This window comes from Bos indicus x Bos taurus, chromosome 11 (assembly GCF_003369695.1).
Source record: "Bos indicus x Bos taurus breed Angus x Brahman F1 hybrid chromosome 11, Bos_hybrid_MaternalHap_v2.0, whole genome shotgun sequence".
Lineage (NCBI taxonomy): Eukaryota > Metazoa > Chordata > Mammalia > Artiodactyla > Bovidae > Bos > Bos indicus x Bos taurus.
In genome coordinates, this window is record NC_040086.1 from 3458474 (window position 1) to 3477410 (window position 18937).

Genomic DNA, 18937 nt, shown 5'->3' on the forward strand with positions numbered 1-18937 from the left:
GCTCTATGGAAACCTGGAAATGTTTCTATTTAAAAAGCAGAGGTTTGGGACTTCCCCAGTGATGCAGTGGCTAAAGACTCTGCCTTCTAATTCAGGGGGTTCCGGTTTGATCCGTGGTCAGGAAACTAAGATCCCACATGCCATGGAGTGTGGCCAAAAATTAAATAAACACAACTTGTTTAAATAAATAAATACAAGCAGAGGTTTAAGCTTTAGCACTGCACCTGTGTTCAGAGTCAGCCATGTGGGATGTGCACAGCCTTCGCATTTTCATTACTCACAGCCAGTCAGACCTCTCCTTGCCCAATCTGGCGGCAAGCTCTGGGATATGTATAGGAAGAAATGATTTAGTTGAAAAACAGTGAAGGTGTTGAATTCAGTCAGTGTCTAATGATAAATATATAAACACCAGTTTGCATCATTTTCTCATTTTCAAAATGTTGTGGGATCGCTTATAAACACAGCAAGAATGTGGTCTGGTCCAATTCTTCCTGGACTACTGTAACAACTAATGACAGTGCCTACAGTTCAGAAAGGCAATGCCAAAGAATCTGAGAACTCATCTCACACTCTAGCGAAGTAATGCTCAAAATTCTCCAAGCTAGGCTTCAGCAGTACGTGAACCGAGGACTTCCAGACCTTCAAGCTGGATTTAGAAAAGGCAGAGGAAGTCAAATAGCCAACAGCCAATGGATCATAGAAAAAGCAAGAGAATCCCAGAAAAACATCTACTTCTGCTTCATTGACTATGCTAAAGCCTTTGACTGTGTGGATCACAACAAACTGTGGAAGATTCCTAAAGAGATGGGAATACCAGACCGCCTTACCTGCCTCCTGAGAAACTTGTATGCAGGTCAAGAAGCAACAGGTAAAACTGGACATGGAACAACGGACTGGTTCCAAATTGGGAAAGCAGTACATCAAGGCTGTATATTGTTACCTTGCTTATTTAACTTATATGCACAGTAGATCATGAGAAATGCCAGATTGGATGAAGCACAAGTTGGAATCGAAATTGCTGGGAGAAATAGCAATAACCTCAGATATGCTGATAACACCAGCCTTATGGCAAAAAGCAAAGACAGCCTCTTGATGAAAGTGAAAGAGGAGAGTGAAAAGGCTGGCTTAAAACTCAGCATTCAAAAAACTAAGATCCAATCCCATCACTTCATGGCAAATAGGTGAGGAAACAATGGAGGCAGTGACAGACTTTATTTTCTCGGACTCCAAAATCACAGCAGATGGTAACTGCAGCCATGAAATTAAAAGATGCTTGCTCCTTGGAAGAAAAGCTGGTTTTTCCAGTAGTCATTATGGATGTGAGAGTTGCCATAAAGAAAGCTGAATGCCAAAGAATTGATACTTTTGGACTGTGGTGTTGGGGAAGACTCTTGAGAATCCCTTGGACAGTAAGGTGATCAAACCAATCAATCCTAAAGGAAATCAGTCCTGAATATTCACTGGAAGGGCTGATGTTGAAGCTGAAGCTCCAGTACTTTGGCCACCCGATGTGAAGAACTAACTCATTGGAAAAGACCCTGTTGCCGGGAAAGATTGAAGGCAGGAGGAGAAGGGGAAGACGGGATGAGATGGTTGGATGGCATCACCAGCTCCATGAACATGAGTTTGAGCAAGGTCTGGGAGTTGGTGATAGACAGGGAAGCCTGGTGTGCTGCAGTCCATGGCGTCCCAAAGAGTCGGACACGACTGAGTGACTGAACTGACAGTTCTGTGCCCCACTTTCTTCATTTAGCATATGTTAGGCACATATTTCCCTGTAATGACCGTTTTTGGATGAATTTTAATAGTTGTAATAATATTCAGTAATATGAATTACTACAATTACTTTAGCTATTCCCTGCATTATTCAACAGTTTACTTGGCATTTTGTGAGTGCCTGTTTCCCTACATCTTAGCTGTCACTTACAGCAGTAACATTAAAAACAAAAAAACCTGCCTATTGCTAAGGGGAAATGGTACTCCAAATTTAACTTTTTTTCTTTTATTGTTTGAGAACAGTTTTTTATGTAAGCTAAATATATCTCTTAAAATTTTGGTTACATCATTCACATTCTTGGCAAACACGTCTTTTAAAATAGCAAAGTTATGCTCATTTCATGCCTCAATCACCAAGAACTCAAATCTGGTGGAGTTTAAGACACAGTATTTTACAATATAGATAAATTTCTAAAAATGTTGGAGCTTTAGCCATTACTTGAATTTATATAATTGTAGTATTTTACATATTTCGAAAATGGTTACTTTGCACATGTATTGTGTTTTAGAAACTAGTATTTTTTAATAGAGTAAAAAACTACAGAGTTCAGTGGAGAGGAAAAACAAGTAACAAAACTGCATTTCAATGTCTGTATATGGAAGGATTGAATGAGAAAATATATAGAGGGCTTAGGAGTTGGCAGACAGCAAAAGATAAACACTATTATCATTATTGATAAAACTGTTCTCAACTATTGATAAAATTATTGGTTAAGGAGTGTCTCTGGTCTAACAGTGGGAAAAATTCTAGCAGAACCAGCCCAAATTGAGGCTGTCCATGGATTCAGCAGTTATAGTCAGTGACTCTCTCTCTGCCCCTCTGCCTTTCTCACTCTGCTCTTCCTCCCTCGAGTTACAGTCTCGCACAGACTGTGATTATCATTAATTTGGTAAGGCTTCTAGGTTAATCTCAAGAGGATTAAAATAGGCAATACCTTGAGGCTCCCTTTTATTATCAAATACTGTCCAGAAGGGCCCCGCCATAAGTTAGTAATGCTTGATTTCCATTATAAGAGGTAAAAAGTAAAACATGTTCAAAGGACATGTGACCAAGTGGTTTCATTCCCTTTTAAGCAATGTCAGTTTCCTCATTAACTGCACTCCCCTCCCCACCTGCCTCCCTACAGAAGCTGAACAGCCAGGATTCTGATCCCCCAAGTCCCTGTGAGAATGCCCTTTATGACCTCACAGTCACACCAAACTTGGCATCATAAAGAGAATGTCCCGTGGGACCTTCAGCTGATCACCATGTTGTAAAAACTAAGACCACAGACTGAAGGTGTGGAGCATGACTTTGTCTTTCCCTCAATCTGCACACAGAAAGGAATGAGAGTGGGTGCACATGAGCCACATTTGAACTGCTACCACCCTGAAGTCCAAGATGGCCATGCAAGGGATGAGATCCAAACCCACGAAAGAGGGAGGTAGAACGTTAAACAAAGGGTTTTCTTTACACACCTTCTGGCAGGGGTCCAGCAGATCCTGATGAAGTCATATAATGTTGCTAAATATTTTGTGGTGTTGATTTGCAGTTGAGCCGTAAGTTGGCAATTTGAAGAGCTGTTTATAGACTTCTAAAGGGAACTTTTTCCCAGGAGGGATAAGAGTGTAGGATCTTTCACTTTTTTGAGGCTGTTTTTTCCCTCTAAAAGTTTATGTGGTATTTTAAAAGATGGTGGGTTTTGTTTGTGTTTTTTTCTTTTTCACTTTTGTAAATTTCTTTCAATATTCAAAATCCAGTCAACTCACCTTTATTTTTTGTTTGATTGATTTTTGGCTGCACTGGGTCTTCATTGCTTTGCACAGGCCTTTTCTAGTTGCGTCGCGTGGGCTTCTCTTGTTTCAGAGCCTGGGATCTAGGGCGCGTGGGCTTAGTTGGTCTGCAGCATGTGGACCCTTCCCTGACCAGGGATCAAATCCATGCCCCCGAAATTAACAGGAGGATTCTTAACTGCTCAACCACCTCAACTCACCTTTTAACCCACTGTTCAGGCTCCTTCTCTTGGACAAAGCTTGCTTAGAGGTCACATGATGAATTCTTTTGTCTTACAAGTAGCAAGATTTGACTATTCAGCCTAACTTAATTGCTTCCTTCTCAGTTTCCTGAATCTTTGGCTATTTTGTTTGTTTTGGTCTTGAGGTTTTAATTGCAAAATCAACATTACATAGTTTTCAATTTCAATGTCTTTTTTTTTAATGATGTTATTTTATTATTCAAAATATTGTTCTTTTTCTCATCCATTTGTTTTCATGGCACATCTGTTTGTTCTTACACTTTCTTATAACTGTTACATCTTGGAGCAACTTAATCGCTAATTTTAATCAAAATTAATATAAAATTATTGTTAGGTGGTCATAAAATTAATTTCTACTCAAGTGAATTGATATTCAGATTGTTGATTTGCTCAGCTACCATTTGGGGCATTTTTGTGTGTGTGTGTTTAGGAGTTTTAGTTTGTTGGCTCATTTTTAATAAGACTTTTAAAAAATCTGTTTTTTCCTCTGCCTTCTTTTTTTTGCAGTTACCTAAATGCATCCCCTTACTCCCCGGTCATTGGCATTTAGAGCTCTTATCCCATGATGATACTGAGCTAGTGCAGATTGAGGGTGGCTTGGTTTAGTTCTTGGTTGTGAAGCTACACGAGCGTTCTCTCTCATCAGGCAGGGCCTTCTTGCAGGGGTGAGAGAACCTCACGCACCAGCTTCAGGCACTGAGCCTGACTCAGAGTCCCACTTGCTTCCTGGGAGCTGAGCTCCCTCTGCCCCTGCCGTCTTTGAACACAAGAGCCAACAAACAAACCTGCAGCTTCAGTCCTGCTGACGTGTTCAACTTTTTCTCTATAGAAATATATCGATGCATCTTTCTTTTACTTTCTTTCCTTCTTATTTTCCTTCTTTTATTTCTATGCATTTCTCTTAAATAATAACAATATAATTTTTGTATGATTTGGAGGCAAAGGGAAGCATGAACTCTGTATCATCTGGAATGAAAGTAAAAATTTACTTCTTAAAAGTGATTGCCCATATTTCTAAAGTGCCTACATGCTCCTTGTGGTTGGAATCACATGCAGTATTGAAACACCACTGTATCTCAGTATTTCTCCTGTTAGACTTTCTTTTGCATATGAATATTAAGATATGGAATATACCTTTTGAGGAACATACATTTATTCCTTTATCAACAGATATTTGTAAAGGGCCAAGCCTTGTTCAGGTGATAGAAATAAAGAGGTGATGAAACAAAGTTCCTGCTCTTAAGGAGCTTACATTTCTAAAGAAGGATAAGTGAAAGTCACTCAGTCCTGTCCAACTCTTTGCGACCCCATGGACTATATAGTCCATGGGATTCTCCAGGCCAGAATACTGGAGTGGGTAACCTTTCCCTTCTCCAGGGGATCTTCCCAACCCAGGCATTGAACCCAGGTCTCCTGCATTGCAGGCTAATTCTTTACCAGCTGAGCCACAAGGGAAGCTCAAGGGAGGATAAATAATATGCAAATAGGTAAAAGTGAAATATTGGGCTTCCCGGGTGGCTCAGTGACAAAGAAACTGCCTGCCAATGTAGGAGACCCAGGTTCGATGGTTGGGTTGGGAAGATCCTCTGGAGAGGGAAATGGCAGCCTACTCCAGTATTTTTGCTCAGGAAATCTCATGGACAGAGGAGTCTGGTGGGCTACAATCCATGGGGTCACAAAAGAGTTGGACACGACTTAGCAACTAAGCAGCAACAAAAAGTAAATTATTACAGGTCCTATTAACATAGCATGGAATGAGAGACATCCCCAAACCCAGAAAGAAGCAAGCATCAGATGCAGACAGAATTTTTTTTAAATGCCCTCTCATTCTGGTTCTCTACTGTTGTTACAGAGCATGGTTTCATTGATCACTAAGCTGTCTTTATTTTACATGTCTAAGAATCTCTTCCAAATTGATAAGGAAAATGGCCCAGAGATATTAATTATAATCGTATATTCTCAAGAGAAAATCAAATTTAAAATAAGTACTTGAAAAAGATGTTGAATCCAACTGAAAAGTGAAAGTGTTAGTCACTCAGTCATGTTTGAGACTTTTGTGACCCCATGGACTCTAGCCCGCCATACTCCTCTGTCCATGGAATTCTCCCGGCAAGAATACTGGAGTGGGATGCCATTCCCTTCTCCAGAGGATCTTCCCAACCTAGGAATTGAACCCATGTCTCCTGCATTGCAGGTGGATTCTTCACCATCTAAGCCATCAGGGAAGAACCTAACTAGTCATTTACAAAGTAGCAGCAATGAGATTCTATTTCTTATTGCTCATGCCCATCAATTTGACAGAGTCTTATGAAGAGAATACTTGGTTCTGATTAGGGTTTCCTGAAATAGTTTTTTGAGATGATGGTTATTTTTAAAATATGTGGTTTTAAAAATTGGAAGGAAAAGGTTAGCAATGATATCTCTGATTTTTATTTCTTTATTTTTTATTTTCTGTATTTTCTAATTTCTCTACAAATCTAAAGTATTGATTTTCTAGCCAGAGAAACATATTGTACAACCATTAAATGGAGTTTTGAAGGCACATGTTAAGTGACACTTTCCTTTGACATTGGCGTATAGGTGTTCCCTCTGGCACATGTGTGCAATGACACAAATAAGATGACTTTAATTAACCCCCAAGGAGTGAAGCTCAATATCTACAAGCAAAAAGTGGAACAGGCAATTAAGTCCTATGAAAAGTGAGTATTACTCCTGGCTACTCTTTAATGGATGTGGAATTTGTTTTGGCTTTTCTCTTGTTTTAGCTTAAAATTTTCATCTGGAGCAGCTATTTAACAATAGTCCATAAGAAGTATTAACAGCAGCCCCAGCTAACAGAAGGGGCTTCCTCTATGCCTGTGCTGCATTAAGTACATTACCTGAATGTGCCCAGTAGGGTTTTCAAGAAACCATCTTTCCTTTCCAAACTCTGTAGACATCTCATGTTTCCATAAACTCTTTTTTCTTTTTAAAGATTTTCTTTTGATGTGGACCATTTTTTTTAAGTCTTTATTGAATTTGTTACAATATTGTTTCTATTTTTTATGTTTTGGCTTTTTGGCCACAAGGGATATGGGACCTCATCTCCCGGACCAGGGATCGAACCCCAGCCCCCTGCCTCAGGAGGTGCAGTCTTAACCACTGGACTGGCAGGGAAGTCCCTCCATGAACTCATAAAGCTTTCTTTTTAGCAGAGTGAACTGGACCATTTTAGCATTTAACTTTCTGTAAAGTGACTAATAAAACCCCACAATAATGACATAATTTACTTAAACAATTTTTAAATCAAAAGCAAGATGATGACCAAGTTGACTGCAGTGAAAACTGTACTCTTAAATAGTCACTGTGTTCATGCTGAGTTAGGGGGCCTGTCTTCACAAGGGCAGATAACCCAGGATTTGGCAGGCAACTGCCAGGCTGGAGAAGAGATCCAGATGGGAAAGAAACCCAGGGTCCTTGAATCCCAGCCCCTTCCTGGGGCCTGGCTCCTTCAGGCCTGACCTGGGAGCCCATCTCAGAGTGGAGATTACTGCTCTGTGGTTAGAATCTCACCCTCTCCCAGCTCTCTAGTCACCTCCCCACCCTGCCCTGTAGCACTTAATTACTCCTTATGCACACTCTTGATTAAACTTTGAGCTATCCAGCTCCTCCAGGCAAGTTCTTATTCTTGGTTCTGGAAGTTGTGTAACTGGGTTTTCATTTACTACCATGTGGTTGGGGAAAATCCAAGTAAGCAAAAGTGATCAGGGCCCAGGCCAGCCCTTACTGGTCTACTGTCATTTTTTCGTGTGTCTAGTGTGTGTTCAAAAAAGTATTGGTTTGGTCCCAAAGTTCGGATTTTTCCATTCCATGTTATAGAAATACCCAAATAGACTTTTTTGACCAACTGAATATAAGGTCTGACTTCTGCCACCTGGAGTGCAAGAGCCAGCCCAGAGACTGGCCTTTCTGTACTAGGCCCACCTCTGCTGCTGCTAAGTCACTTCAGTCGTGTCTGACTCTGCGACCCCATAGACGGCAGCCCACCAGGCTCCCCCGTCCCTGGGATTCTCCAGGCAAGAACACTGGAGTGGGTCGCCATTTCCTTCTCCAATGCATGAAAGTGAAAAGGGAAAGGGAAGTCGCTTAGTCGTGTCCAACTCGTCGGGACCCCATGGACTGCAGCCTACCAGGCTCCTCCGTCCATGGGATCTTCCAGGCCAGAGTACTGGATTGGGTTGCCATTGCCTTCTCCTAGGCCCATCTCAGGCCTCTCCAAATCTGCTTACACTTGAGCTTCTTCTGCTACCCTCACCTAAGAACTGAGGCTGTGTTGCATGGGCTCCTTCTGTTGCCTCAAGGCTTTTCTGAGTCTTTGTGGGCCCTTCATTTCCCTCCAAGGCAGGCTGAACTCTCCCAAGGGTCACCCTCCCTGCTGGGCCAGAGACTTTGCTCTGTCTGGTCCTCTTCTCTGCCTCTTCCTCTGCACCAGGCAGGCCTTCCCTTGCCTCCAAGCTCTATTGCCACTCTCCCTGCCCACCCACCCAGCTATCCTCTTTCATCCCTTCTTGCCTCAGCACTAATGGCCACCGCCACCCCCCCCACCCCCCGCCCCGCCAACCCAGAGGCCCTTCCCCAGCGACTCTCCAGCACCCACTTTGACTGTGGTGCTTGGGAGTGCTCCCAGCTTCAACGCAGGCCTGCCTCTCCCCTGTGAGGATGTCAGCCCCCAGGGCAGACTCTGGGCTGCTGGCTTTCCCCCTGGTCTCCCTCTTCCTAGCAGGTGTCACTGTATATATTTTGACTGTTGGAATTTAATTTGAATTTGATCTAATTCAGGTTTAGTTATTAAAATTCATCTAGTTCAGTTATATAAAATATAATATAATGATATCATTTATATTATAATTTAATTTGCTTGACTCATTCAAATATTTGAGTGCTGTGATTACCTGGTCTGTGAAAGCCTACAACAGGGCCACAAGCTGGGGCTTTGAGGTCAGACAGCTCAGGGGTTTCATTCTTGGCTCTGACAGTTGCTTGACAGATCATGTGACACTTGTGAGCTTCAGATTCCTTATTTGCAAAAATCTGGTTTGAAGGTTATGTAAATTATATACATAAAGAGCAACTAATGTTAATTACTTCCCTCTTTCATTCCCTGAATCTGCTGATGCTAAAATAACCATAAATACATGGGATGGAAAAGTCAAATAGTTCTTTCCACTAAGATGACCCTTTCCTGAGAATTTCCAGAAGGACAGAGACCCTCTGTTCCTAGGCAGAAGAGAGTCCTTCATTCATAGCAAAACCAAAATACAGACCTAGTAGTGCTTTGTCCCAGTTCTTACTTCCAATAAGTGAATCTGGAAAAGTCTTTAATACCCTCAGAGAAATATTATACCATATTGTTATTAAAATAATAAAATACTATTAATTTAAATATGATTATTAGCATTAACTTTAATATGATTAATATTGATTGAATGTATATTATTTGGTATCATTAATTTGATGTTTATTTTAAATGAATTATTTAATATTGTTTTTAATAATATTAACATTCATATTGTATAGAACAAAGCTTCTGATCTTTTGTGTTTAATAGTATTTGTTTGCTGGTATAAATGTCAGTTCCCTTTTCCATCTTGCTCCATCTTTCTAAAGCTATGCAGACTATGAAAAATAATTAGTGAAACTTGATTTATCCCCATCTCATCCCCAATAAAACATTTCTAAGGAGTTTCCCACCACAGGTAAGCCAGATATAACTCTTAAGTCTGTATGGTTGGGGATGACCAAGTAAGTTGGAAGCTCACAGTCCTTTGGTCAAAGTAGTGACACTCTAGCTATTTTGGTCACACCTAATTCCCTTGTGTTTCAGTATTTTAAGAATTGCAGGAGCAGTTTTGACTTTGTGTATCTGCACATAAGCTCTGAGGATATCAGTGCTGGCTAGATTCTTGGGTGATTTTTATGTAGCTATGTTCATGGTGAACCTGAAGTCAAGTTTGGTTCTCCTAAAAACAGAGGAAGATTGTGGTTTATCAAACCCCAGTATCCCGGATGGCTCTCATCCCACACTTTTAAAGGCGTTCCTGCGGCTGCCTTCCACACTAGTGGAGCCAGGATTCATATACTCTCCACGACCCTCAATTCATGCCTGCTTGCTTTTGCTGTGTGCTTTGAAATAGTTCAGTGAAGATGGCAAATGGAGGAATAATAGGGGATATGAAATACATACCCTCTTACGAAAATATCTTCTGAAGAAACAAATTAAAATTAGAGACGGGGGACTTCCCTGGCAGTCAAGTGGTTAGGACTTCTCACTTCCAATGCAGGGAGTGTGGGCTCAATGCCTGGTGGGGGACTAAAATCCCACCTGCATGCAGCATGGCCAAAATAATAATAATAATAAATAAAAACACTAACCTTTGAGCACTTAGTACGTGACAGGCACTGTGGTAAGCATTTTTTTTTTCATTTTAAAAATAAAATTAGAGACATGTCATAGCTAATTGGACCCACATTCACCAACCATTCCTGAATTTCTAAGTCTCCCTCTTCTTTAGAACCTGGAAGGAATGAGCCTTAGTTATTTCTGATCACTTTATACATACTGCCCATTTAATCCCCTCAATGCCAGGAGTAAGTGGTGTTATCCTTGTTTTATTGGTAAGAAAGCAGTTTTCAAAAGTTGCATAACAGGGGTTTCCCTGGTGGTCCAGTGGTTATGAATCTGCCTTGCACTGCAGGGGTTGCAGGTTCGATCCCTGGTTGGGGAACTAAGATCCCACATGCCATGGAGTAACTAACTAAGCCTGAGTGCCACAACTACTGAGCCTTGCATGCCACAGCTAGAGAGTCCAAGTGCTGCAACTAAAACCTGACACAGCCAAATAAATGAATATTTTTTAAGTTATGTAATAGGAGCACACAGCAGTAAAGCAGAGCCTCTGAGATTTGAACCCAGACCAGAGTCTGCCAAGCCCTTGTCTACATTCCCAGCCTCTCTCTTCCATTGCCTCCACTTTCAAGGTTTAAATTTTAAAATATTTTTAAATAGTTTTTTATTTTCCATAAATGCACACAGGTTTTAGAAGCCCTCTTTAATCAACCACATGATTAAAGAAAATTGGGACTTCCCTGATGGTCCAGTGGCTAAGACTCCACACTCCCAATGCAGGCAGCCCAGGTTCGATCCCTCAGGGAACTAGATCCCACAGTCCACAACCAAAAAAATCCTGCATGCCACAATGAAGATTAAAGATCCTATTGTGTGTTAGTTGCTTAATTGTGTCTGACTCTTTGCAACCCCATGGACTGTAGCCTGCCAGGCTCCTCTGTCCATGGGAATTCTCCAGGCAAGAATACTGGCTGGAGTGGGTTGCCATTTCCTTCTCCAGGGGATCTTCCCAACTCAGGGATCAAATCTTCATTGCAACCCAGGTCTCCCTCATTGCAGAAGAATTCTTTACTGCCTGAGCCACCAGGGAAGCCCTGCGTGCCGCAACTAAGACCCAGGGCAGCCAAAATAAATAAATAAATAAAATTTTTTTAAAGAAAGCCAGTTTCTTGTGACCCCATGGACTATAGCCCACCAGGCTCCCCTGTCCTTGGAATTTTCCAGGCAAGAATACCTAAGTGGGTTGTCATTTCCGACTGGGATCTTCCTGACCCAGGGATCAAAACTGGTCTCCTGCATTGCAGGAAGGTTCTTTACCGTCTGAGCCACCAGGGAAGCCCTTCTAAAGAGGCCACAAAGAACCAAAACTATCAAAGGAGACAGGGGCAGAGCTGGCTTGTTTCCTGCTTCCTGACACTTTCTATCACTTACAGAGCGTTTACCTGTGTCAGACACAGTTCTATGTACGATGCATACACTTGCTTGTTAAATCTGCACTGCAACACTGGTTGGGAGGTACTGTTATTATCCGCATTCTACAGAAAAGTTGGCTACTGGCCCAAAGTCTACTGGATAATAAGAGGGGAACACTGAGCTTTGGGCCCAGTGGCTCCAGAGTCTGTGCTCTTTACCACCACACTAGACCCCCTTTCCATGACCTCCCCAAGCTCATGATGGATGATCAGGGCAAGATAACACCACCCAAAGTATGCTCCCAGAGCCCTGTGCCACGGACACTGGGCCCAAGGATTAGGAGCGTGCCTCCTGGGGAGTGGCAGTATTCTCCCACTCCATCTTATTGAGACTTTTCTTTTCATGGACACAGCTCACAGCCCATTGAGCCAGTGTTCTGTGCTTGGTGCTCCTGGAGCACCACTGATGAGTAACAAGAAAAGGAGCTATAACTACCCAACTGAAAGCACTGGCTCCAACTTCCTCCTTTCCAGAATCTTTCTGCAAACATGTTCAGTGAGCTTAGTCTCAGCCCCAACTTTCCATGCTGGATGAGCAAGGCACTTCATCATTCTGCCCCTTCAGCTGCCACATTTGGAAAACGAGGAGGTCAGGCTGGTTGATCTCTAAAGTGTATCCCAGTTCTCTTATTTATGACCCTATTAACCCTTTTTTGTTCTGCAAATCCAGACAGAAAAATGTCTACAGGAGGCAGGCTAAGGGCACACTTGTATTTTTCCTTAAGATGAAAATCAGATGTTTAAAAATATCTTCATGCAGAGGTAATGAGGACCAGTTTGTTTGCTGCCTTTTCTCAGCCTGGGTTTTACCTAATGGAGCTGAGAACTATGCCCTCCTTTCACATTTAGCATGGTTGCCACAGAATCATAAAGCTTCTGCAGTCATGCCAAGGGAGGGAGACCCTCACATCCAGTCTCCAAGCAAGTGGCGATGGTGCGGTCCTGCGGGGGTGCGTGGCTTGGGCTTTCCCTGCCTGGGGTCAGCCTTTCCTTCTGGAGTAAAGTATTGCTATTAAATAATTATTGTTGACTTTTTTTTTTAAACAGGCGCTTGAATAAAATTGTTTGGCGAGCATTATCTCCAGAGGAAAAAAAAAAGTAAGCCAGTTCCTTTTCATCTTTAAAATTGCTTTTTAATTTTGGTGAAATTCATATAACCTACAGTTAACAGTTTCTTTTGACTGTTTTTAAATGTGCTACTCGGTAATACTTAAGTTATTCACAGTTAGTTCACTTTGCTGTACGGCAGAAAATAACAACATTCTAAAGTAACTATACTCCAATAAAAAAAATTTTTTTAATGTTGTGCAAGCCACATGTTCCTTTACTTTCAAAACTTCTCTATCATCTCAGAAAATACCTTGTACCTGCTAAGTACTCCTTCCCATTCCTCTCTCCCACTTTAGTAACTACCAGTCTGCTTTCTGGGCTTCCCTGATGGCTCACATGGTAAAGAATCTGCCTGCAGTGCAAGAGACCTGGGTTCCATCCCCGGGTTGGGAAGATCCCCTGGAGAATGGCAACCCAGTGCAGTATTTTTGCCTGTAGAATTCCACGGACAGAAAAGCCTAGCGGGCTATAGTGAGTTTTGAAAGTCTCCCAATTTTGTTCTTCTGTTTCAAAAGTGTTCTGGTTATTTGTGGCCCCTTGAAGTTCAGTGTGAATTTGAGGATTGGCTTTTAAGAAAGTTATTTTAAGTCTTTGTCTGCCAAATCCAGTGTCTGAACTTTATGTGTCTGTTGCTTTTCTCCCCCTGTGAATGGGCTGTATGCATACATGTTTCTTGTTATTCTTTGTAATTTTTTGTTGAAAACTGAACATTTTGGACACTGTAACAGTAACTCAGGAAATCAGATTCTCTACCCTCCCCAGAAATTGCTACTGTTGCTTGATGAAGGCTGCAGTTGTCTGTTTAATGTCTTTCCACCTATTTTGCAAAGACTGTATTCTTTATCATGTGTGTTCATTGAAGTATTGTTTTGTTATCCCTGTGGTCAGCCAGTGACCTGACAGAGATTTCCCTACATGTCAGCCTCTCTCTCCATCAGGCGTTCTTCTGAATGCTATGTAAGTATTTAACTACATTCTTGAGTTCCAAAACAGTTAATTCTATCAAGTAGTTGTTTTGGTGAAAAGACCAATTCCTTGATTTTTCTACTCCACTGTCTTTCATGACATCACTTCCCTCCTTACCGTCTAAAGCATGATTTTGAGTAAGTTATGACACCGTTACTATATTACAGTGCTTGTGCTCAGTTGCTTCAGTCATGTCCGACTCTCTGCAATCCCATGGACCTTAGCCTGCTAGGTTCCTCTGTCCACAGGATTTTCCTGGCAAGTATACTAGAGTGGGTTGCCATGTCCTTCTCCAGGGGGTCTTCCCAACCCAGGGACTGAACCTGTGTCTCCTGCATTGAAGGTGGATTGTTTACCTCTGAGCCACTGGGGAAGCCCCATATGGAGGTAGTCTCCTCATAATCCTAGTTTGTTGAGTGTTTTCATTTTTAATCATGAGTGTTGAATTCATCGTGATTTTGCTGTATCCATTGAGATGATAATTTTTTCCTTCATTTTGTTACTGTGATTTATTATATTGACTGATTTTTACATATTGCATTCTAGGAATAAGTCTCATTCTTCAGTGTCTCATTCTTTTAATGTGTTGTTGAATTTTGTTTGCTAGTATTGAATCAGTGTTCAAAAGCAATATTGGGCTGTAGTTTTCCATCTCGTAGTATCTTTGTCTGGCTTTGGTATCAGGGTAATACTGGCATCATAGAATGAGTTTCAAAACGTTCCCTCCTCTTCAATATTTGGAATTATTTGAGGAGGATTGGTGTTAATTCTTATTTAAATGTTTGGTAGTTCTCTCCATGGAAGCCATATAGTACTGGGCTCATATTTGTTGGAAATTATTTGTTTGCTGATTCAATCTCCTTACTAGTTACAAGTCTGTTCAGATTTTTTATTTCTTTCTGATTCAGTCTTGGTTATATTTTTATAGAAATTTCCATTTCTTCTATGTTATCCACTTTGTTGGTGTATAATGGATCGTGGTAGCCTTTTATAAAATATCCTTCTTATTTCTCTGATAACAGTTGTAATGTTCATTCTTTCCTTTCTGATTCTAGTTATTAGACTTTTCTCTTTTTTCTTCTTCATCTAGCTAATAAGCATTTGTCATTTTTGCTGCTCTTTCCAAAAACTAACTCTTAGTTTCATAGATTTTTTTCTACTGTTATATTTCACTTATTTCTGCTCTCATCTTTATTATTTCTTTCCTTCTGCTAACTTTGAGTTTATTCTTCATTTTCCCACTTCCTTGAAGTGTAAAGTTAGGTTGTTGATTTGAGTATTTTCTCTTTTTTAATATAAGTCTTTAGCACTGTAGATTTCCCTCTTAGGACTGCTTTTGCTATGTCTTAGACATTTTAGTATGTTATATTGTTATTTTAAAATAGCTCAAGATATTTTACAGTCTCCCTTATGATTTTTTCTTTGGCCCATTGGTTGTTTAAGAGCATCTTGTTTAATTTACACATATTTGATTTCTAGTTTTATTTCACTGTGATTGGAGAATATATTTTATATGATTTAATCTTAAAACTTTTAAGACTTGTGCTTTTACATGTGGTTTATCCTGAAGAGAATGTTCCATGTGCTTAGGAAGCATATGTATTCTGCTATTGGTTGGTAGTGTGTTCTGTGTATGTCTGGTCTAATTAATCTATTATGTTTTTCAAGTCCTCTGTTTCTTCATTAGTCTTCTGTTTGGTGATTGTATCCATTATTGAAAATGGAAATTGAAATCTTCTCTTATCATGTTTCATTTTCTCCCTTCAATTCTATTAATGTTTGCTTCTATATTTGGGAGCTGTGAAGTTAGGTGCATATTTATAACTGTCATATCTTCCTTGTGGATGGACCCTTTTTACCATTATATAATGTCCTTCTTATATGCGAACTCAAGTGGGCCTTAGGAAGTATCACTATGAACAAAGCCAGTGGAGGTGATGAAATTCCAGTTGAGCTACTTCAAATCCTAAAAGATGATACTGTGAAAGTGATGCACTCAATATGCCAGCAAATTTGGAAAATTCAGCAGTGGCCACAGGACTGGAAAAGGTTAGTTTTCACTCCAGTCTCAAAGGCAATGCCAAAGAATGCTCAAACTACCACACAATTGCACTCATCTCACACACTAGTAAAGTAATGCTCAAAATTCTCCAATCCAGCCTTCAACAGTAGTGAACCATGAACTTCCAGATGTTCAAGCTGTATTTGGAAAAGGTAGAGGAACCAGAGATCAAATTGTCAACATCCATTGGATCATCGAAAAAGAGAGAGAGTTCCAGAAAAACATCTATTTCTGCTTTATTGACTACGCCAAAACCTTTGACTGTGTGGATCACAACAAAGTGTGGAAAATTTTTAAAGAGATGGGAATACCAGACCTCCTGACCTGCCTCCTGAAAAATCTGTATGCAGGTCAAGAAGCAACAGTTAGAACTGGACATGGAACAACAGACTGGTTCCAAATCAGGAAAGGAGTACGTCAAAGCTGTATATTGTCACCCTGCTTATTTAACTTATATGCAGAGTACATCATGAGAAATGCCAGGCTAAATGAAGCACAAGTTGAAATCAAGATGGCTAGGAGAAATACCAATAACCTCAGATACACAGATGACACCATGCTTATGTCAGAAAGTGAAGAAAACTAAAGAGCCTCTTCATGAAAGTGAAAGAAGAGAGTGGAAAAGGTGGCTTAAAACTCAACATTCAGAAAACTAAGATCATGGCATCTGGTCCCATCACTTCATGGCAAATAGATGAGGAAACAGTAGAAACAGTGAGAGACTTTATTTTGGGGGCTCCAAAATCACTGTAGATGGTGACTGCAGCCGTGAAATTAAAAGACGCTTGCTCCTTGGAAGAAAAGCTATGATCAACCTAGAGAGCATATTAAAAAGCAGACATTACTTTGCCTACAAAGGTCTGTCTAGTCAAAGCTATGGTTTTTCCGGTACTCATGTATGGACGTGAGAGTTGGACCATAAAGAAAGTTGAGTGCCAAAGAACTGATGCTTTTGAACTGTGGTGTTGGAGAAGACTCCTGAGGGTCCCTTGGACTGCAAGGAGATCCAACCAGTCCATCCTAAAGGAAATCAGTCCTAAATATTCATTGGAAGGACTGATGCTGAAGCTGAAACTCCAATACTTTGGCTACCTGATGGGAAGAACTGACTCATTGGAAAAGACCCTGATGCTGGGAAAGATTGAGGGTGGGAGGAGAAAGGGACAACAGAGGATGAGATGGTTGGATGGCATCACCAACTTGATGGACATAAGTTTGAGTAGGCTCCATGAGTTGGTGATGGACAGGGAGGCCTGGTGTGCTGCAGTCCATAGGTCACAGAGTCAGACATGACTAAGCAACTGAACTGAGCTGAATGTCCTTCTTTGTCTCTTGTAACAATTTATGACTTAAAATAGTCATAATTTTCTGATTTTTTTTTTCTGATTTACGAAGTCACCTTTTGAAGCTCTCTAGTGAATTTTTTGGGTTTCCCTGGTGGCTCAGAGGTTAAAGCGTCTGCCTACAATGCAGGAGACCTGGGTTTGATCCCTGGGTTGGGAAAATCCCCTGGAGAAGGGAATGGCAACCCACTCCAGTAGTCTTGCCTGGAGAATCCCATAGGCGGAAGAGCCTGGTGGGCTATAGTCCACGGGGTCGCAAAGAGTCAGACACGACTGAGCGACTTCACTCACTCACTCACTCAGTGAATTTTTCAGTTATTGTATTCCTCAGATACAGAATTTCAGTTTGGTTCTTTTTATGGTTTCTGTGTCTTTGTTGATATTCTTAGTATGTTCATCCATCATTTTCCTGATTCCATTTAGTTGTCTGTATTCTCTTTGAGCTCAATGAGCATTTTTAAGACAGTTATTTTCAGTTCTCTGTCCGGTAATTCATAGCTCTTTTCTTTAGTGTAGATTTCTGGAGATTTATTTTGCTCCTTTGGCCACTCTTCTCTATTTCTCTTTATTCCTTAGTACTTTTAGGCAAGATCTGGACATTTGGAAAGGCAGACACTTGTCCCAGTCTTTAGAGATGACTTCTTATAGGGGAAGACCTTCACCAGTCATTCTGACTAGAGATTCTGGGAACCTCTCACAACTTTTCTGAGGGTATTTCTTCTCTAGGAATGGTGGTGGTGGTGGTGGTGTGGTGTGTGTGTGTGTGTGTGTGTGTGTGTAATTTCCCAGTCAAAGAGATTTGCCCCTGTCTTTTCTCAGGAGCGGGTAGTCTTTTCCTCCCCCTGGTGTCTTTCTTTGGGTACTGCAGTCTCTCTGGTGCTGTAACCAGCCATGAAACTTGCCTTTGCTCTCAGCTGCCAGTAACCTGGCATGCAAAGTATGCTGCCATTTTTATTGGCACTCTGAGTCAAGTGAGACAAAAGCTAGTGTCTCAAGCAGCCCCACAGAAGGCGAAAATGTTGCATACATGTTCCACTCTTCTCTTTCGGAGAAGCCAGGATTTGATTTCCTCTGAGTTGCTCCCCACGTGCCAAGAAAGGGGAGGGGCTAGGCCAGGCAAAGTGCAACAAATGTTCCAAATACACACTTCAGTGCCCATTCTTCTTGGCTTTGAACACCTGGAGAGCTGGTACCTTTTTTTTTTTTTTTAGTTCTACCAGTTTATTGCCACCAACCCATGACCCTCCACCCTCATGCACACATGCTCAGTCATGTAACCCCATGGACTGCAGCCTGCCAGGCTCCTCTGTCCATGGACTTTTCCAGGCAAGAATACTGGAGTGGGTTGCCATTTCCTTCTCCGAGCTGGTACCTTTTAACTGGCTTCTTGGAATTCTCACAAAGGCAGTTTGGCCACATATTATTGTCGGCATTTCTGTGGGGGAATGAGGTCTGGGGTTTCTCATTTTACTATTTTCCTGACATCACTCCCATTTATATTTTTAATAAGGATTTTTGCTGTCTTCTGGAGACAAGTTTATCTGTGAATTGAGTCCTGTGATTGTGCTGGGTTTACAGTGTGCTCTTCCAACACACACAACACACACTTAAAAAAATAAAAAGACGTGACACCTTCAGCAATAAGAGAATGATAATTATGAAATGTTCTTCTCCCCATATCTCCCTCACTCAATCTATCCATCGCCCTCTCTGTACCTCCTTCCATGAATATCTGACTCAGAAGTAGCTGGGACTAGAAATAGAATTTAGAACTTGGGCCCTCCACACCCCACTGGCTTTCCCTGGAA

At 41.2% G+C, this 18937-nt stretch overlaps 1 protein-coding gene across 5 annotated transcripts in view; it reads left to right on the forward strand.

Annotated features, from left to right (window-relative positions):
• VWA3B (von Willebrand factor A domain containing 3B) overlaps positions 1 to 18937 on the forward strand; it is a 170051-nt gene that overhangs the window by 107618 nt on the left and 43496 nt on the right. For all 5 annotated transcript variants that reach the window (XR_003513264.1, XM_027554634.1, XM_027554636.1 and 2 more), the window contains 2 exons: positions 6372 to 6490; positions 12696 to 12746. Coding sequence is in view for 4 of the 5 variants with exons in the window: in XM_027554634.1 (XP_027410435.1) it covers positions 6372 to 6490; positions 12696 to 12746 (170 nt within the window). In the remaining variant the exon portion in view is untranslated. The remainder of the gene's footprint in view (positions 1 to 6371; positions 6491 to 12695; positions 12747 to 18937) is intronic.